This window comes from Oryx dammah, unplaced genomic scaffold (assembly GCF_014754425.2).
Source record: "Oryx dammah isolate SB20612 unplaced genomic scaffold, SCBI_Odam_1.1 HiC_scaffold_25, whole genome shotgun sequence".
Lineage (NCBI taxonomy): Eukaryota > Metazoa > Chordata > Mammalia > Artiodactyla > Bovidae > Oryx > Oryx dammah.
Window position 1 is genome coordinate 105,405,827 of NW_024070209.1, and position 20,904 is coordinate 105,426,730.

General features: G+C 50.7%; 1 protein-coding gene across 2 annotated transcripts in view; it reads left to right on the top strand.

The window, feature by feature from the left end:
- The window catches only part of CACNA1B (calcium voltage-gated channel subunit alpha1 B), a 209,669-nt gene that overhangs the window by 60,581 nt on the left and 128,184 nt on the right, over positions 1 to 20,904 (top strand). For both annotated transcript variants that reach the window (XM_040225675.1, XM_040225676.1), the window contains exons 7-10: positions 10,721 to 10,824; positions 13,374 to 13,489; positions 13,831 to 13,887; positions 14,929 to 15,018. In XM_040225675.1, coding sequence (XP_040081609.1) covers positions 10,721 to 10,824; positions 13,374 to 13,489; positions 13,831 to 13,887; positions 14,929 to 15,018 — 367 coding nt within the window. The remainder of the gene's footprint in view (positions 1 to 10,720; positions 10,825 to 13,373; positions 13,490 to 13,830; positions 13,888 to 14,928; positions 15,019 to 20,904) is intronic.

The following is a 20,904-nucleotide window of genomic DNA, read 5'->3' on the forward strand; positions in this document are numbered from 1 at the left end:
CCATCGTGTGGGTGTACCCACTTTTGTTTGTGTTTCACCAGTTGGACATCTCGGGGCTGTTCCCACTGTTTTCCATGATGAGTAGTGCTGCTGTGGACGTTTGTGTACAAGGTTTCGTGTGGACATTGTTTTCATTTCTCTTAGACGTGCACCTGGGAGTGGACTTTCTGGGTATTAGGGTAACTCTGTATTTCACCTTTTGAAGAACTGCTCGATTGGCTTCCAAAGTGGTTGCAACATTTCACACCCCCGCCAGGAGTGCACCAGTGTTCCAAACGGTCTGCATCCTCACCAGCCCTTGGGCTTCCCAGGTGGACCCGCCTGTCAGTGCAGGAGGTGAGCGTTCGATCCCTGGGTTGGGAAGATCCCTTGGAGCAGGAAATGACACCCCACTCCAGTGTTCTTGCCTGGAAAATGCCAGGGGCAGAGGAGCCTGGTGGGCTGTAGTTCACGGAGCTGCAAAGAGTCAGACGTGACAGAGTGACTGAGCATACCCATACACGTCACCAACACTTGTCTGTCTTTTTAATTTTAATCATCCTAGTAAAATTCATTTTTAAATTTAACCAGCCAACCATGAAGTGAAGTGGTTTCATCTTAGCTTTGATTTGTATTTTCCATGGGAAATAGATGGGGAAACAGTGGAAACAGTGTCAGACTTTATCTTTTTGGGCTCCAAAATCACTGCAGATAGTGACTGCAGCCATGAAATTAAAAGACGCTTACTCCTTGGAAGAAAAGTTATGACCAACCTAGACAGCATATTCAAAAGCAGAGATGTTACTTTGCCGACTAAGGTCCGTCTAGTCAAGGCTATGGTTTTTCCTGTGGTCATGTATGGATGTGAGAGTTGGACTGTGAAGAAGGCTGAGCGCTGAAGAATTGATGCGTTTGAACTGTGGTGTTGGAGAAGACTCTTGAGGGTTCCTTGGACTGCAAGGAGATCCACCCAGTCCATTCTGAAGGCGATGAGCCCTGGGATTTCTTTGGAAGGAATGATGCTAAAGCTGAAACTCCAGTACTTTGGCCACTTCATGCGAAGAGTTGACTCATTGGAAAAGACTCTGATGCTGGGAGGGATTGGGGGCAGGAGGAGAAGGGGACGATAGAGGATGAGATGGCTGGATGGCATCACGGACTCGATGGACGTGAGTCTGGGTGAACTCCGGGAGTTGGTGATGGACAGGGAGGCCTGGTGTGCTGCGATTCATGGGGTCGCAGAGTCAGACACGACTGAGCGACTGAACTGAACTGAACTGAACTGAACTGAACGACTTCTGATGCTGAGCATCCCTTACATGGTTATGCACCGTTTTCTATCTTCTTTAGATGAATATGTATTCAGATCCTTTGCCCAGTTAAAGATTAGGGTATCTGTCATTTTATTATTGACCTGTAAGATTTCTTTATACATTATGAACGCTGGGCCCTTACCAGACATTTCAGATGATTTGAGAATGTTTTCTCACACTTCGTGAGGTATCTTGTCACTATTCTGATGGTGTTATTAGAAGTAAAAAAGATTTTTATTTTGATGAAGTCCAATTTTCCAGTTTTTCTTTCCACTTTTGGTGTCATATCTAAGAATCCTTTACCTAATCCAAAGTGATGAAAATTTACTCCTGTGTTTTATAGTTTTGGCTCATATATTTAGGTCTGTGATCCATTTGGACTTCATTTTTGATGTGTGGTAGGGTCCAATTTAATTTTTTTGTCTGTGGATAGCCACTTGTCTCAGCACCGTTTGTTGGAAAGAGTATACTTTCCCCACTGAATTGCCTTGGCATATTTATTTAAAAAAATTTTACATCATAAATATAAGAGTTTATTTCTAGATCATCAATTCTATTTCATTGATCAGTATGTCTGTCCTTTTATAGGGGAAGTTTTAAAATCACAATATCACTTTGCTTAATAGTGATTGGACTATATTTTATATTGGGTGAGTTGTAGTAATTTGTGTTTTTAGAAAAATTAATCCATCTCACCCATGTGGTCTAATGCATTTGGGGTTGTCTGCAGTATTCCTTAATTACCCTTTTAATGTTTTTTGGGTCAGTAGTGTGGTACCCTGTTTCATTATTGATATTGATAAGTTATATCTTCTCTTTTTCTTGGTCAGTATTGCCAGAGGTATGTCAATTTTACTGTGTTTTCAAAGAGCAAACTTTTTCAAAAATTGATTTTCTCTATTGTTTGTATTTTCAACTTTGTTGATTTCTGTTTTTATCTTTGTTGTTTACTTTCTTCTACTTGATTTGAGTTTGTTTTGCACTTCCTTTTCTAAATGCTTCAGGTGGAAGCTTAGATTATTGGTTTGAGACTTTTCCTTCTTTCGTAAAGTGTTTAGTAATACAAATCCCTTCCTACAATTGCTTTAGCCATGTTGTTCAGATTTGATGTCTTATATTTTCATTTTAATTCAGTTCAGTATTTTAAAATTTCCTTGAGAATTCCTCTTTGATACATGCATTATTTAGAATGTGTTTGGAGAGTTCCCTGTCATCTTTCTATTATTTGTCTCTTGTTTGATTTTATTAGGGTCAGGGAACATACTAAACTGGAAAACCTTTTCAATTCTTTTAGGGTTATTGAGCCTTGTTTTATGGCTCAGGATATGGTCTGTCTTCACATAAGTGTTGGGTACACTTGAAAAGAATGTTTGTAACATGTTATTGTGAGCTGTGTGTATAAATGTCAATTAAATTCTGTTGGTTGATGGTGAGTTCTTTTATATCCTTGCTGACTCCCTGTCTAGCTGCCTTATCAATTTCTGAGAGAGAGGTGTTGAAGTTCTCAATGTAATTGTGCGCTTGTCTGTTTCTCCTTTCAGTTCTGTCAGCTTTTGCTTCACGTGTGTTATAGTTCATTTGTTAGGCATCTACACATTTAGAATCTCTGAATGGCTTCTTGATGAACTGACCATTTTATCATTATAATATGTCCCCCAATTTTTAAAAGTTCTCTTAATGCCACTTCAGTTTTATGAAAGACCTACATTAGTGCTTTTTCCCACTAACCAAAAGAAACCCGTGGAGGATTTATGCTTTTGTGAAACAAGGTGAAAAGAGAAAATAGTATTCAGCGTTTGTTTTGGAGCAAGCTAGCGTAGTGGCAGTGTGCCCCCCAAGCAGCAAGAGTAGCACTGGCAAGCTCATGCCTGGGTACTACACGAGCATCTCAGCACCAAACAGGCCATAACTTTGTTGTGTCTGGGAGCATCTGTGCTTTATCTCAGTTTATTTTCTGTATCTGTTAGCACACGTATCCTGTGGTGATTGATTATTTCTTTGCTTTACACCATTGTGGCTTAGAAAGCCTCATAGGAATGCACTGCTTTCAGATTGTGGGGAAACCTGTACATGTTCCTGTGTCTCTGGAGACATTTTTTGGTTCTAATGTCTCCTTTATCTAATTTAATATAGCTACTACAGTTTTCATTTGACACATGTTTATATGATATTTCTTTTTCCATATTTCACTTTCAACCTGCCTATCTATCACGTGAAAGTCGCTCAGTCACGTCCAACTCTTTGTGACCCCCTGGACTGTAGCCCACCAGGCTCCTCTGTCCATGGGATTCTCCAGGCCAGAATACTGGAGTGGGTTGCCATGCCCTTCTCCAGGGGATCTTCCCAACCCAGGGATCGAACCCAGGTCTGCTGTCCCACGTTGTAGGCGGGTTCTTTACCATCTGGGCCACCAGGAAAGGCCGAGAACCCTGGAGAGGGCAGCCTGTCCCTTCTCCAGAGGATCTTCCTGACCCAGGAATTGAACCGGGGTCTCCTGCATTGCAGGCGGATTCTTTACCAGCTGAGCTGCCAGGGAAGCCTGAGAACCCTGGAGAGGGCAGCCTGCCTCTTCCCCAGAGGATCTTCCTGACCCAGGAATCGAACCGGGGTCTCCTGCATTGCAGGTGGATTTTTTACCAGCTGAGCTATCTGCCTAAATTGTTATATTTGAAATGAGTTTCTGTAGACAAAACATAGTTGGGTCATGTTTTTAAATTCAGTAGCTAATCTTGTCTTTTAATTCATTTATCCAAAGCATTAATATATAATGTAATTATTGATATGTTAAAGCTCACATCTGCCATTTAGTTTATTTATTTTTTATTTGCTGTTTGTTTTAGCTTTTTGTTTGTTTTCTTTTTCCTGCCTTCTTGGAAAAAAAATTCCATTTTCATTTATCTAGCTGTTTTTACTCTTGCCTGGAAGATCCCATGGATAGAGGAGCCTGGTGGGCTGCAGTCCATGGGGTCGCTAAGAGTCGGACAGGACTGAGCGACATCACTTTCAATTTTCACTTTCATGAATTGGAGAAGGAAATGGCAACCCACTCCAGTGTTCTTGCCTGGAGAATCCCAGGGACGGGGGAGCCTGGTGGGCCGCTGTCTATGGGGTCGCACAGAGTCAGACACGACTGAAGCGACTTAGCAGCAGCAGCAGCAGCTGTTTTTAAGTGTATCTCTGCTCTTTTAGTAGTTGCTCTATATCTTATTCTATGATAGATAGAGTGCCTGATGAACTATGGACGGAGGTTTGTGACATTGTACAGGAGACAGGGATCAAGACCATCCCCATGGAAAAGAAATGCAAAAAGGCAAAATGGCTGTCTGGGGAGGCCTACAAATAGCTGTGAAAAGAAAAGTGAAAAGCAAAGGAGAAAAGGAAAGATATAAGCATCTGAATGCAGAGTGCCAAAGAATAGCAAGGAGAGGTAAGAAAGCCTTCCTCAGCGATCAATGCAAAGAAATAGAGGAAAACAACAGAATGGGAAAGACTAGAGATCTCTTCAAGAAAATTAGAGATACCAAGGAAACATTTCATGCAAAGATGGGCTCGATAAAGGACAGAAATGGTATGGGCCTCACAGAAGCAGAAGATATTAAGAGGAGGTGGCAAGAATACACAGAAGAACTGTACAAAAAAGATCTTCACGACCAACATAATCACGATGGTGTGATCACTCACCTAGAGCCAGACATCCTGGAATGTGAAGTCAAGTGGGCCTTAGCATCACTACGAACAAAGCTAGTGGAGGTGATGGAATTCCAGTTGAGCCGTTTCAAATCCTGAAAGATGATGCTGTGAAAGTGCTGCACTCAATATGCCAGCAAGTTTGGAAAACTCAGCAGTGGCCACAGGACTGGAAAAAGGTCAGTTTTCATTCCAATCCCAAAGAAAGGCAATGCCAAAGAATGCTCAAACTACCGCACAATTGCACTCATCTCACATGCTAGTAAAGTAATGCTCAAAAGTCTCCAAGCCAGGCTTCAGCAATACGTGAACTGTGAACTTCCAGATGTTCAAGCTGGTTTTAGAAAAGGCAGAGGAACCAGGGATCAAATTGCCAACATGCGCTGGATCATGGAAAAAGCAAGAGAGTTCCAGAAAAACATCTATTTCTGCTTTATTGACTATGCCAAAGCCTTTGACTGTGTGGATCACAATAAACTGTGGAAAATTCTGAAAGAGATGGGAATACCAGACCACCTCACCTGCTTCTTGAGAAACCTATATGCAGGTCAGGAAGCAACAGTTAGAACTGGACATGGAACAACAGACTGGTTCCAAATAGGAAAAAGAGTCCGTCAAGGCTGTATATTGTCACCCTGCTTATTTAACTTCTATGCAGAGTACATCATGAGAAACGCTGGGCTGGAAGAAACACAAGCTGGAGTCAAGATTGCTGGGAGAAATATCAATAACCTCAGATATGCAGATGACACCACCCTTATGGCAGAAAGTGAAGAGGAGCTAAAAAGCCTCTTGATGAAAGTGAAAGAGGAGAGTGAAAAAGTTGGCTTAAAGCTCAGCATTCAGAAAACGAAGATCATGGCATCTGGTCCCATCACTTCATGGGAAATAGATGGGGAAACAGTGGAAACACTGTCAGACTTTATTTTTCTGGGCTCCACAATCACTGCAGATAGTGATTGCAGCCATGAAATTAAAAGACGCTTGCTTCTTGGAAGGAAAGTTATGACCAACCTAGATAGCATATTCAAAAGCAGAGACATTACTTTGCCGACAAAGGTCCGTCTAGTCAAGGCTATGGTTTTCCCAGTGGTCATGTATGGATGTGAAGGTTGGACTGTGAAGAAGGCTGAGCGCCAAAGTATTGATGCTTTTGAACTGTGGTGTTGGAGAAGACTCTTGAGAGTCCCTTGCACTGCAAGGAGATCCAACCAGTCCATTCTGAAGGAGATCAGCCCTGGGATTTCTTTGGAAGGACTGATGCTAAAGCTGAAGCTCCAGTACTTTGGCCACCTCATGCGAAGAGTTGACTCATTGGGAAAGACTCTGATGCTGGGAGTGATTGGGGGCAGGAGGAGAAGGGACAACAGAGGATGAGATGGCTAGATGGCATCACCTACTTGATGGACATGAGTTTGGGTAAACTCCGGGAGTTGGTGATGGACAGGGAGGCCTCGTGTGCTGCAATTCATGGGGTCGCAAAGAGTCGGACATGACTGAGTAACTGAACTGAACTGATATCTTATTCTAATCTACTGGTGTCATAATAGTATCAGTTCAAGTAACATATATACCCCTTCTTTAAATTTCTTTATCCTCCCCTATTTATAATACAATTATCTTAAACACTTCCTCTGTATCTATTTATAACCATATCATAGTGTGTTACAATTTTTGTTTCCACTGTCAAAACATAATTTAGGAAACTCAAAAGGATGAATAAAATCCATCTAACCTTATTTTTGGCCTTCCCTTTTAGCTCAGTTGGTAAAGAATCCGCCTACAGTGCCGGAGACCAAGGTTCCATTCCTGGGTTGGGAAGATCCCCTGGAGAAGCAAATGGCAATCCATTCCAGAGTTCTTGCCTGGAGAATCTCATGGACGCCTGCCCGCCAGGCTCATTTGTCCATGGAATCGCAAAAGTCGGACATGACTTAGCGACTAAACCACCACCACCTCCACCCTTATTTTTACTCTTTTCATTGTTTTTCCTTCCTTCTTAGTGGTCAAGAATTCCTTTTTAAATCATTCCTTTCTGCTTAGAGATTTTCATTAGTCATTCTCTTAGGGTAGATATGCTGGCGACAAATTCTCCCAGTTACCCTGCTTTTATTAAGAGAATGTCTTGATGTTCCCTTCATTCCTGAAGGATATATTTGATGGGTGTAGGTGTTGGTTGACGGTTTCTTTCTCTGAGCACCTGGAAAGGAGTGTGCCACTTCATTCTGGCCTCAGTAGTTGATGAGGAGAAACCTTTTGAATTGTGTCCCTCCGTAAGCAAGGGGCCATTTTTCTCTCGCCACCTTGAAGGTTTTTAATCTGTGCTTAGTTTTTCTTGATTTGACAATGAAATATCTTGTGGGTTTCTTTCAGTTTATTCTGTGTGGTATTCACTCAGCTTCTTGACTCTTAGGTTGATGTCTCTTGCCAAATGTGGGGGTTTGTCAGCCATTATTTCTTTGAGTACTGTTCGGCTTTCTCCTCTCTCTCCTGCGCTCGTGAGCTGCCGTGACCTGTGGCTGTCAGATGTTTTCTCATTGACCCACAGGTTCTTGAGGCTCTGCTCTGCTCTTTCCTGTTCGATTTTTAAAGTCTGTCTCTCTCTCTTTATAGTGAGTAATTGCTCTTCTTCTCTTTTACCGCCTATTGATTCTTTCCTTTGTTGTCTTTATTGTTGCGCCTTTCCATTGAGATTTTAATTTTGATTTTTGTATTTTTCAGTTCTAAATTCTCCATTTGATTCTTCATTGTACCTTTTATTTATTTGATGATACTATTTCTTTGTTGAGACTTTCTACTTTTTATATGTGTTTCAAATGTGCATACAATTACCCTTTGAAATATTTTTACAATGGCTGCTTTAAAATCTTTGTCAGATACATGTATCATCTCTGTCATCTTAGTGTTGGTGATCTCTGGGGGTTCTCCAGAGAGATAAAGCAAACAAGACATGTGTGTGTGTGTGTGTGTGTGTGAGACAGAGAGAAAGATCTCTGTTATTAGGGACTGGCCCCTGTGAGTATGAAGGCTCTCAGGTACGAGTGTGCAGTGAGTTTAGGCTGGCAGGCCCCGGCCCAGCGGAGCCGGTGGTGCAACTCCAGTTTGCAAGCAGCTGGAGCCCAGTAGTGCCAATGGTGCAGATAAAGTCTGCGTTCTCTTTGGAGAATCTTCTCTTACTTCAAAGAGGGTCAGTTTTTTGTTTTATTATGTCCTTGAATTGATTGGATGAGGCCCACCACATTATGGAGAACTATCTGCTTTATTAATTAAAATGTTAATTTCATCCAGAAGCACACTTGGAGAACCATCCAGAATGTTTGGCTAGACATCTGGGCGCCCCATGGCCCAGTCAAGTTGACACATAAAATTAACCATCACAGCATCTAATTCTGTTGTTTGCTTTTTATTCTTTATTTCACAGCATCTATTTTTTTGTTTGTTTTTTAATTCAGTTTGTGCTCTTCCTGGTTCTTGTTTTGGCAAATGAGTGTCAATTGAAAGCTGAGCATTTTTGGCATTATAGTCTCAGACCCTGGATCTTATTTAAACCCTCTGTTTTATCTGACTTTCTCTGACTTCTGCCAAGAGAAGCAGGGGTTGCTGCCTTGCTACTGCAAGGTGGGCGTAGAAAGCTGGTTTCCCCACCTGGCCTCCACTGACACGTTGTGTGGGTGCTTTTCATTCTGCCGGTGGAGTGGGAATTCTGCCTTCCCGCGTGCCTCTGGGGTGCTTCCCTGGTTGGGAGGGTTAGGCGTGCCTCGTCTCCGCTCTCCACGTGGTCCGTGCACACTGCGTGCTGGGGGCGTGGTCTCATTACTGGGTGACGGTGAAAGTCTGGCTTTCCCCGAGGACCGCTCTGGCAGGAGCACCTCAGTAGGGAGCGGGTAATACGTCTTGTCACTGCCACCTGGGGGCGGAAGCCCAGGCTCTTTGTGCGCCCCCCACTGATGCAAAAGAGGCAGGGTGGGGAGGGTGCCGTGGGAGGATGTCCACCTCCCTGCTTGTCTTTCTCTGAAATGCCGGTGGTTCAAGGGTGTTGGGAGGTTGGTCGCCTTGTTACAGTCTGGGGAGGGTGTTGTTTAGCTCCTCCTGGGTCTTTGCTGACCAGGCTGGAGGTGGCATCGTGTTTTTCCTGCCCTGTTTGGCTGGAATACTGCAGTCATCGTCTGTCTTACTAGCCGGCCCCCTTCCTGGCCCTTTGGTGTGAGAGGGAGAGAGAGTGAGAGCGCGCGAAAGAGAGCGCGCACCCTGGCTTTTGCTGCTGTGTTTATTGTCTGTGTCTCTTGGCATTTCCAGCTTGCAGGTTTTAAGAGCCCCAGGTCTGGGATATATGAGGGAAAAACAAGACAGAAACACAGGGAACGCACCGTGTGTCCAGAGGTCCCAGCTGATCTGCTTTCTCTCCTCCACTTTTCAGAGTCCTCTGTGAAATGCATGTCTGCTCTAGACATAATGTTCAGGTTGCTGACCGTCCTCAGTGGGAGAAACAGGGAAGAGAATGTCCGCTTCACCTTCCCAGAAGTGCAAGGCCTTGTTGTTTCTTAAGATGAGAATAGGGTACTTTGGCTACCAGTGGAAATGGTCCATTAGTGGGACATCGTGGAGCCAAACCCCTGACCGAGTGGGTGGGAGGAGCCGAGGCGGCAGCGCATTTCTCCTTTCCCCAGAAGGAAGCTGGTTCTGGGGGTGCCCTTCAGGGAGGCTGGTGGCGTTTGTGGTCATTGTAGCCCTTAGGTTTGGCTCTGTCTGGAGCTGGCAGAGGTTGGTCAGCGAACAGGGGCAGCGAGCAAAGTCAGATGTCTGAGCGTCCCTTCTGGTCAAGGCCCGGGGTCCTTGGCGGCCAGCCTGGAGTCAGCATCCAGGAATCAGAAGCCACAGGCAGCGGGTGGGCAGGGGGGCTCAGGACTTGCAGGGGTGGAGTCTGCACTTCTGCCCAGGCTGGGGACACTGGAGGACAGTGGTCCCAGCAGCAGCGCCTGGACGCCAGCCCAGCCTCAGGGCAGGGCCAGGACGCCCACTGCCTCTGTCCTGCTCAGGCCTGGCCCTTGGCTTGTGAGCCGCCTCTGAGCGGAGGAGCAGAGGGGCCCGGTGGTTGCCTGCCCACATTGCCCACCCCTCTGGGCTCACTTCTAGCAGCAGGTTTGTGTGGAGAAAGAGGTCTCCCTCAGGCCCCTGAAAACAAAACAACACTGGAAAAGAACTGGATGGAGAGAGCCTTATCCCTTTGTGGGCCGTGCTCTAAAAGCCAGAAGGCTTGGGGGGAGCCCCCCTGCGTCGGGTTGTTTAGACCTGGCCCGAGCGCGGGGTTCTGTCAGGCTCAGCTCCTCCCTGGGGGCAACAGCAGCGAGTTGCCTGCTTGTTGACGGGCTGTTGCCCAGACTCCGTGCGCTGTGCTGTGGGAGTGGCAGGAGAGAGATCGGACTTGGTTCTTGGGGTCCCTGGGCTTCACAAAAGAGGATTGTCTCTGAAGCTGCCTGGTGTGTCCAGCAGCCTGGGAGGCGGAGGGGAGGTGTCCAGGTGGGGCCCCCCGGGGGGTGAAGCCCTTGGCTTCTTGGTGCTGCTGGGCAGGTCAGGAGTACGAAGCTCCTTGGTCCTTTGCGGGCCCCTGTCCTAGAGGGGGCAAGGGTAGGCAGGTGGTCTGGACTTCCTGTCTGGCCCCACCTGTGCCTGACTCTGCTGGTACCAAGAAGCCGGGGCGCCGTCCTACCCGCCATCCTGCTCGCCTGCTCTTTTGCTTCCAGACCAACGACGCGGCCGGCAACGCCTGGAACTGGCTCTACTTTCTGCCCCTGATCATCATCGGCTCCTTCTTCATGCTCAACCTGGTGCTGGGCGTGCTCTCAGGGTAAGGGCCTCGCCGCTGCGTGCGCCTCTGTGTTTGCAGGCCAGGGCTGGGTGATGGGACTGGACGCGGCCTGGGTGGTATGGGGGAGGCGGGGCCTGGCCTGGCCCTGGGTTGGCTGTTCCTAGAGCCCCGAGCTCTAGCCAGCCTGCCCTTGGGCTGCCGTCGGGCCTCTCCCCCGGCCTCCTTGCCTCTAGCTCTTGGCCTTCACCCCGGCCTCTGTGTCAGGAGGGGCTGCTGCTGCCTCTTACCTGGATTCGTGGTGGGGTTTCTTCAGGAGCAGCCCCGGGGGCCAGAGAGCCTTCGGCTGCGACTCTGGAGAAGGAACGGAGCAGCCCCGGGTCTGCGCCCCAGCCCTGACCCCTGGCTTACCCTCCTCTCTGGGCACCTGTCCCTGCTGACCTCACGGAGAGGACAAGTGAGGGCGCAGGGCAAGGGTCCCTCCTGGAGAAAGGCTCTGACCCTCCTGGGGAGAGAGGTGCAGCAGCCCGTGGCCCGCCGCGCCCTCCTGGCCTGCATGTGGCTGAGGCTGGAGAAGCGTCATTGGCTTCAGGAAACCACCAGGGCTGGTGTCTGGGGCTCCCATCGTCCTCCGGGGCGGAGGAGGCTGTGTGGACAGAGCTAGAGGGCATCTGGCTTGGCCGTGCCACCCTGCCCCACCTGGGCGTCAGATCCCTGTAAAGCTGGGGGGGAATGTTGCCATTCCCCTGGCATGAGGTAGGCTGGGGAGAGCCTGGGGGACCCAGCGGGCAGCTGTCCTCTTGTCTGAGAAGGTGCCGCCACCGAGAGGGCAGTGTCTGGGCTGGCTCTCTGCTCGGCTCTGACATGTGCTCCTGCCTCGCTCCCTCCTGTGAGGCTCTGATTGTCACCAGCGTGCCTTTCTGAGCCTCTCCGCCCAGGGCAGCCCCGGGGACGGTGGGAGCTCCCTGTCAGGTGGAGGCTGCAGTCTGAGCTGGGACGGGGAAGCCACGGGAGGCCTGGGCTCAGAGGAGGGTCTGGGGAAGGGGCAGCTCCACTGAGACGCAGGGGGACCAGCTTGGCAAGGAGGGCCATGCAGGCAGAGAACTGCTGGAGTGGAGGTGCAGAGATTGTGGCCTGCAATGCAGGGAGCTCAGGGCTGGAGCCACCAGGCTTGTGAGGAGGTGGGGAGGCTGGCAGGACACGCGTGGGCCCTGCTCAGGGCTGCTCTGGAGGACGGGAGGAGGAACGGGGTAGCCAGTGGAGCCTGGGGGAGGCCCGCGGACTTGGTGTTCCTCAGCCCTCCCCCACCTGCGGGTGCTGGTTTTCCTAACCGGTCTCAGCTGGGCTGAGGGTTCTCCTCCAGCCCCAGAAAGGCGGGAGACTGCACGGCTGCCTAGGCTGGTGATCACCCGCCGTGTGACTCTGCCACGGCTGGACGAGGGCTGCTGGAGGGGCCAGCATGGAGGTGGTTCAGCCTCACTCCTGTCCATGCTTTGGGCTCTCACCTTCCCAGCACCTGGAGAAGCAGAATGGGTCACTCCGCTCACAGCCCTTCCTCCTGGAGGGGCAGAAGCCTGGGGAGGGGAGGCTCACAGCCGCCCCCAAGCCCTGGGTGCCCGGTGGCTGGGTCAGCCACTGCTGATGACTCTCAGGCCACCCGGGCAGTGTGGTCTCACCTCGTCCTGCCCTCAGGCCTCTGCACTCGAGGGTGGCCAAGGGGGCTGGCCTGGTGGGGAGACCGTGAGGGGCCCTGCATCTCTTTAGTCCGGACTTGGGCGGGTGAGATGTCCAGGAGGGAGCCATCCCCTCTCATGGCCGGGGCTGAGGTGGCTCAGGCCCTGCTAGACGGTGGTCTCAGGCTCAGGGTCCATCCTGGTCGGAGCCGAGCTCTCTCCCTCGCCAGGGCTGTGAGAGGGGTCCCTCTGTCGAGCCCAGAAGCTGCTGCTCCTGAGGTAGAGCAGCATGCTCCTCTGCCCCGGGAGCGTGCCTGCCTGCACTTGGGCGCCGCTCGCGGCGTGTGTGTGCTGTGTGCGCAGGGCTTCCTTCTGGCGCTTTGAGCCTAGAAGCTCAGCGGAGGTGGGGCAGGTGCTGAGGGCCCCGGGCGGCAGAGGGACCTCACAACGCTCGACTGTCTCCCTGTCCCTGGCCGCCCTGAGCTGGTCTGGTTCCTCCCTGCCCCCTTCTGGCATGGCTGAGGGTCTGAGCCAGCCGAGGAAGAAAGGTGACTGTCCTCCGGAGGGCTCTTGTCCGTGAGCTCTCTGCATGTCTCTGTCCAGAGCACAGGGCCCCGCACTCAGAGGGTGTGCGCCCAAACCTGCTCTAGGCCGGGGGCGGTGGAGCCCCTCTTGGGGCACTGGGGAGCTGTCCCTGTGTACCGCAGGGGCCCGAGCAGGGAGCGTTTGCCTGGGCTTTGTCAGTGCTCAGGTGGGCAGAGGCCAGGGTGGTGGGAGCCGCCTGGAGGGGTGGCCCGTGGCTCATTGCCCCTGTCCCGGCCTCTTCCTGGTTCCTGGAGTCTCTGGCTGGACAGGTGGGGCCTGTAGGTGAGCTTATACCCATCTGATCTGCCTCCTGCCCTGCTTTGCCCATCACAGAGAGTTTGCCAAGGAGCGTGAGCGGGTGGAGAACCGCCGGGCCTTTCTGAAGCTCCGCCGGCAGCAGCAGATCGAGCGGGAGCTCAATGGGTACCTGGAGTGGATCTTCAAGGCTGGTGAGGACAGGGCTGTGTGGCGCTCCTGGCCTGGGCTCTGTTGGCGCCCTGCCCCGACTCCAGGGCCCTCTAGGAGCCAGCTCTGCGGGGCTGGGGGCTGCTTGCAGGAGGGCCACGTGAAGGGGGAGCAAGCCAGGCCCTCTGCACGGCGCTCTGTCTGTGGGACACACCAAGGGCCCTGACTCAGTGGGATGAGCTCAGCCGTGACCATGGTGGCTTCTGGAAGTGGGAAGGCCAAGCAGGCAGGGCCTCGCCTGCATTCTGCTGCGTTTCTGGGGAACGAGCCCTCGTCAGGGGTGGGCACGGGAGGGCTCTGGCCTGAGGCTGTGTCTCGCTCGCAGAGGAAGTCATGCTGGCCGAGGAGGACAAGAATGCGGAGGAGAAGTCCCCTCTGGATGGTAGGTGGCTGCCGCCAGTGCTCCCTGCCTGGCCTCCGGGCTTCGGGGGCCTCTGGGCCGCCGCACGTGTGCGCTTGCATGTGAGGCGTGATGCCTCTGCTCTGCCGGGGGCCTGCGCGTCGGAGGCAGGCTCTGTGTGGGTCAGCAGCACGTGGCGGTCAGCCGGATGCTCCTGGGGAGTGGTGGGCCCTGACCAGAGTGGGTGCAGCCCGCAGTGGGCTCAGCCTGGGGCCTCAGGAGCCTGTGCTCACAGCACAGCCTGAGAGCTATGGCGGCGGACTTGTGACTGTGTGAGTCCACAGGTGCCCCTGTTACAGTGGAACAGAAGTGAAAATCCAGTCCCTCAGTCTTCCTCAGCTCGTTTCAAATCATCCTAGAAAATTCAGTGGGACCGCGCTGCTTCTAGAAGGCTGTGGTTTTAAACCAAGCCGTGTCTGACCCCAGGGCTCCGGATGGTTCTGGCCCCAGCTTGCCGTGGAAGACCCCTAGTGCAACATGGGGCCCCCGAGCAGGGACAGGGGCGAGCACAGCCCCAGTGGCAGGAATGAAGGCTGCCGTCTTCATGCCCGCTGCTCAGGACAGGGCCCGACAGGGTGCCATGCCTGCCATGGCCTCGCGGGGCCCACACCTGGGGCCTGAGCAGGTCTCGCTGGTTCCCCTGGGGCCTTGAGCTCATCTCTCTTGTCTCACCTGCCCTTGGAGTGCGGGCTGCTGGGGCAGCCGGCTACAGCCCTGGCCTTGCCCTACTTGGAAGTTTCCTGGTTTCCATGGTAGCCAGGCCTCCCCACGGACATCATCATGGAGAGAAGGACAAGCAGGCCCTCAAAATCCCTTGTCCTTTTTGCTCTGAGGACCGAGAGGGGCCATGGGGGTCAGGCATCGTCCTTCCTGCCCCCAGCTTTGGCTTCAGGAGAGGGGACCTGCAGAGGCTGCTGGTTCCTGGAGATCAGGGAGGGGGCAACTGAGAGACATCCCAGCCTTGAGGCAGATCGGCCAGCCGGGCTGCACTCATGCCATCTGCCCACCCTCTGTTTAAAGCAGTGTTGAAGAGAGCAGCCACCAAGAAGAGCCGAAACGACCTGATCCACGCGGAGGAGGGAGAGGACCGCTTTGCAGACCTCTGTGCTGTGGGTGAGTCTGTGGGAGTGTGCCGTGCGGAGTGCGCGCCCGCTCCCTGCTTGCCACCCTGGCTCTCCTGCTTCCCTCCCTCCCCCACCTCCCCCCACCCCAAGGCAGTCAGCCAGCCCCAGGTTGGTGTGTCTGCCCGACAGCAGGAGGGAGAGCACCCGGCGCAGAGATGTCTTCCTGGGGCCAGGCCTCGAGGTGGGCTGCGCGCACGGCTCCTGGAGCTCTTCTTGGCCTCTTGCTCCTTCAGTCCAGTGCACGGCTGGCTCCCAGCTGGCTGTTCTTGGCTCTGCCGTCCTGTGTGGACTGGAGACCTCTGGCACATCCCGAGGCTGCGGACTGCGTGTGTCACTGCTGTAGGGACTGAAAGTTTCTTTTATCTCTCTTGTAAGCTCGTGTCTCTTCCATATTCTTGGGTCTGCTGCCTCTGAGGCCTTGGCTTCATCCCCTGCTTCTCAAGGAGTGAAAGGGAAGCCTGGTTCTTTCATCTTTTTAGTTCCCTTCCTCTTAGCCTGGTGCCAGAATCCTAGCACCTGAAGTGCCTGGCCTTTCCCACGGAATGCCCTGAGGTTGTGCGTTCTGTGGGAAAGGAGGACCCGGCCCTGGGCCTCCACCTTTGGCAGTGTGGGGAGGGGGTGTACTTGCAATGACCACTTTGCATTACAGGCACCAAGTCAGGTCCAGACTGCACCTCCTTGATCTCCAGCGGTCCCTAGTGGACTTGAGTTGAACAAGTTGCTTCCCATTATATTGTTACGTTTGGAAGACTGAGCTCTCTAATAAGTCATTTGTGTATTTGTTTATCTGTTTATACTTCCCATTCTCTGTCCTCAGTAAGCCCATGTCAATAGTTTGGGGTTTATCCTTCCCATTTCTACATGCTCATCTCAGATAACACTCATACCACCCTCCCGCTCCCCCCCCCTCCCCCACCAAAATCCCTGCAGATGGTGAGTGCAGCCATGAAATGAAAAGACGCTTACTCCTTGGAAGGAAAGTTATGACCAACCTAGACAGCATATTAAAAAGCAGAGACATTACTTTGCCAACAAAGGTCCGTCTAGTCAAGGCTATGGTTTTTCCAGTGGTCATGTATGGATGTGAGAGTTGGACTGTGAAGAAAGCTGAGCACCGAAGAATTGATGCTTTTGAGCTGTAGTGTTGGAGAAGACTGTTGAGAGTTCCTTGGACTGCGAGGAGATCCAACCAGTCCATCCTAGAGGAGGTCAATACTGAATACTCATTGTAAGGATGGATGCTGAAGCCGAAGCTCCAATAGTTTGGCCACCCGATGTGAAGAACCGACTCACTGGAAAAGCCCCTGACGCCGGGAAAGACTGACGGCAGGAGGAGAGGGGACACCAGAGGGTGAGGTGGCTGGATGGCATCACCGACTCAATGGACATGGGTTTGGGTGGACTCCGGGAGTTGGTGATGGACAGGGAGGCCTGGCGTGCTGCGGTTCATGGGGTCACAGAGTCGGACACGACTGAGCGACTGAACTGAACTGAACTGAAGCCCCCCTTCCCACATACACATACACGCACACACACATGCTGTGGACTTTTGGGGTCTTTTCACATTACAGACATCCAGTTCCAATTCAGTCCAGTTCAGTTGCTCAGTCGTGTCCGACTCTTTGCAACCCCATGAATTGCAGCACGCCAGGCCTCCCTGTCCATCACCAGCTCCCAGAGCCTAGTCAAACTCATGTCCATCGAGTCGGTGATGCCATCCAGCCATCTCCTCCTCTGTCATCCCCTTCTCCTCCTGCCCCCAATCCCTCCCAGCATCAGAGTCTTTTCCAATGAGTCAACCCTTCGCATGAGGTGGCCAAAGTACTGGAGTTTCAGCTTTAGCATCAGTCCTTCCAAAGAAATCCCAGGGCTGATCTCCTTTAGGATGGACTGGTTGGATCTCCTTGCAGTCCAAGGGACTCTCAGGAGTCTTCTCCAACACCACAGTTCAAAAGCATCAATTCTTTGGCGCTCAGCTTTCTTTATAGTCCAACTCTCATATCCATACATGACCACTGGAGAAACCATAGCCTTGACTGGACGGACCTTTGTTGGCTGAACAGTTTTATACAAAATTTTCCCATCGGTGCCTCTTGGAACACCCCCACCCTGATCAGCTCGTCTAATTGGAATCTGCTCCTGTTTGGTGTTCACAGCGTCCCTGGTGTGCTGTCCACTACCCTGCAATCAGCTGCTTAAACGTCTGTCCTTGCTCAGCAGAGCTTTCGCCCCGGTGGGCTGGGTCCCAGGAGCAGGGCTGCTGCAGGGAGGGTGTGCTGGCACCTCCCAGGGCAGCCGCTGCCTGCTGTGCAGAGGGTCTGTGACCACACATTCACCACAGTGCAGGGACACCTCTGTTCTCGTCCTGCCTGGAGGTTGCAGCTACTCTCGACTTTTCCCAGTTTGAGGGGAATTTAATGATTATAAGGTGGTATTTTCTGGCAATTTTAATTCTCATTTCACTCACTACTAGTGATTTTGAACCTCTTTTTAAGTGTTTGTTTCCCATTTGAATTTGGGTGTTGGTGACTTTTCATATACTGTACGCTTTTCTGTTGGGTTGTTTGTGTTTGTTAATAGGAGACCAATATATATATTGTGGATCTGAATTTTAATTTTTTTCAGATTTATACTGAGTGTTAATATTTAAATGGTCCCTCTATTCTTATTTTACCTAAAGTTTTTTTTAACAAGTTTTTATTATGATTTTGTAAAATGAATTAGAGAGGTAAAAAATCTTTTCCTGTAGCTTGGAATAGTTTAAATAACACCTAAAGTATCTTTTCTTTAAAGGTAAAATAAAAATGTGAACCCATCTAGCTAAGAAATGAAAAGAATGTGTTAGTCACTCAGTCGTGTCCGACTCTTTGTGACCCCATGGACTGTAGCCTGCCAGGCTCCTCTGTCCATGGAATTCTCCAGGCAAGAATACTGGAGTGGGTAACCATTCCTTGCTCAAGGGGATCCTCCCAACCCAGGGACTGAACCACGGTCTTCCACATTGCAGGCAGATTCTGTATCGTCTGAGCCACCAGGGAAAAGAGTGTGGACCAGTGTTATATTTTGTTAGGAAATAGTCCATTTTGTTGCCTTTCAAGCTTGTTTCTGTAGAACTGCATGCAGAGTTCCCTTGTATTCTTCTCATCTCTCCTTCATTCAGCTCTTTGCTGGTCCATTCACTCCACAGATACTAAGTGCCCAGATGTGTTGGGAAGTGCCTGAGGCATTGGGCTATAGCACTGAACAAGATTCAGAAGCCTTCATCTTTGGAGTTTCCATTCTAGTGCTAGGTGTGAGAAGGAAAAAAGTAGAGAAAGAGGGGGCTCAAAGGGTCTGAGGATGTAGGGATTTTAAATAAAGTGGCTACAACAGGCCCTGGGAAGGTCGCCTTTGAGTAAAAAGCTGAAGAAATGAGCAGGTGAACTTACCAGGACACAGAGCATCCCCAGACAGGTGAGAGGACCCTGAGGCAGGAGAGTCCAGGAGGCCAGTGTGGTTGGAGCAGAGTGGAGGGCTGGGGCAGCGGGAGAGGAACCGAGGGCACCTGGGGGTCTGGAGCCCAGTGTGGACTCTGCTAGCCATGGTGGTTTGCAGAGGAGGGTGGCATCTGGCTGCAGGGGGGTGCTGAAGACTGCCCGCCATGCAGGGAGGGCAGGGCAGGACCAGGTCAAGGGCTGCTGTGAGGACCCCAGTGCTGGGGGCGGGGGTCCTAAGCAGTTGGATTCTAGATCTATCTTGAGGACAAGCCCACAGGATTTCTGACGAGTCGGACGTGGAGATGAGACAGAGAGAGACATCAAGGACAGCTCGGCAGGGAGTGTCCACAGAGGAGCCCTGCCCAAGAGGGTGGGACCGGAAACCCATGCGTTTTGGGGGACAATGACTAGAGCTTGGTTCCGAGTGTGTGCTGAGTTTGAGATGCATGTTGGCGAGGCGTGGGGTGTCAGCTGGGCACTCTATGTGTTAGGGGCTGGCATTCAGGCTGCAGAAGGCATTTAAAGCTCTGAGGCCAACTAGCTTGTGTCAAGTTTCGTTTTGCTTTTTTCTGGTTGTCAGTATATTTATCTTCGATTTCTAATTTCTTAATTAGGATCATGTAAGCTTAGTATGTATTAATGATGATTTAAAATAAACAGATTGTAGATTTCCTTATTTTTTGTTTTCATTTTTATTATTGTTATTTTAAGTCATTATTAGGTTTATCTTTCTACTTTATTTTGATTTATTCTATTATTATTTTCCTGATTTCTTAAAATGTATAACTTGTTCTTTTTTCTTTCTTCTTTAACAGCAAAAGCAGTTAAGGCTGCGTGTTTCCCTCTACACAGAGCTTTGTTAGGAATTCCCCTCTGTACTGGTTTCCAGATAACAATTTTTTTTACTTTCCTCTTGAGGCAAAATTCATCTGGGAATGTGCTTCTGAGTTATAAGCAGCAATATTTTGACCATCTTTGTATCGTGTCTAATTTTATCAGATAATGATTGGGAAATGTGGCCAGTAAATCTCTATATCTAGAAGTTTTCAGATTCCAACTTCGTGACCGACTTTAGAAAGTTTCATTGACAGAAGCATGCTCTGTGTACGCTCCGCTTTTGAGAGTTATCAGGGTATAAGGGTGTCTCAAAGTCAAGTCTGTTGATTGTGGTTTCCAGTTCTTTAGGTCTCTATGTTTTATCTCCTAAATCTGTTCAGTTCTGAAAGAGGTGTTTAGAACATTCCCACTTCATTTTTTATTAATGAATTTCTTTTGTATTTTTTTCTTAAGATTGTGTGTGTGTGTGTGACCGGAGCACATCATGAGACCCATCCTCTTACGTTTCAGGTGTGTGGTGGGTTACCGCTGGCCGCGGGTGCTGCGCTGGGCAGCAGGTCTGCAGAGCCTGCCCATCCCGCTTCACCAGAACCCTGGTCCTGTCCACAACCCTCCAGCCCCACCCAGCAGCCCCTGGTCACCACTGTCCTGTCTCTGGTTGAATGAATTTCACTGTTTTAGATCTCTCATCTGTGTGCAGTCATTCACGAAGCGTTTGTCTTTCTGAATGTAGCTCATTCCCCTTGGCGTGGCACCCTCAAGGCCCCTCCACGTGGGTACATATTGCCGAGTTCCCTTCTTTATTAGGCTGAAGAGTATTCTGTGGTGTATATAGACCACATTTTCTCTGTCCACTCAGCTGTCGGTGGGCAGCTGGGTTGTTTCCATGTCTTGTCTGTTGTGGATTGTGCTGCAGTTAACACGGGAGAGCTCAGATCTCTTCACGATTCTGATTTCAGTTATTTTGGAGACCTTTCTCTCTATAGATGCAGAGACAGATGTAGATACGTGCTGTGCTCACTCAGTCGTGTCCGACTCTTTGTGGCCCTGTGGGCTGTAGCCCGCGAGGCTCCTCTGCCCGTGGGATTTTCCAGGCAAGAACACTGGAGTGGGTTGTCTGCCCTCCTCCAGGGGATCTTCCCAACCCAGGGGTTGAATCCGCACCTCGTATGTCCCCTGCGCTGGCAGGTGGATTCTTCACTACTGCTGCCACCCAGGAAGCCCAAGACAGAGAGACAGAGATAGAGGTGGTCTCCCCAGCAGCCGGCTTGCAGGGCCGTCAGGTGGTTTTAGTTTCACTTTTGAGGCCCCTCAGTGCTGCTCTCCATTTACGTTCCCATCAGCAGAGCCCAAAGGGCTAGTTTTCCATGTTCTCACCAACATTGTCTGTTGTCTTTTTGGAAGTGGCCATCCTGACACATGTGAGGTGATAAGTCTTGTGGTTTCGAGTTGCGTCTTCTTGGCCCTCCCTTGTGTATCTCTCGCGGCCTCGAGTTGCGTATCTCTCGCGGCCTTGAGTTGCGTCTTCTTGGCCCTCCCTTGTGTATCTCTCGCGGCCTTGA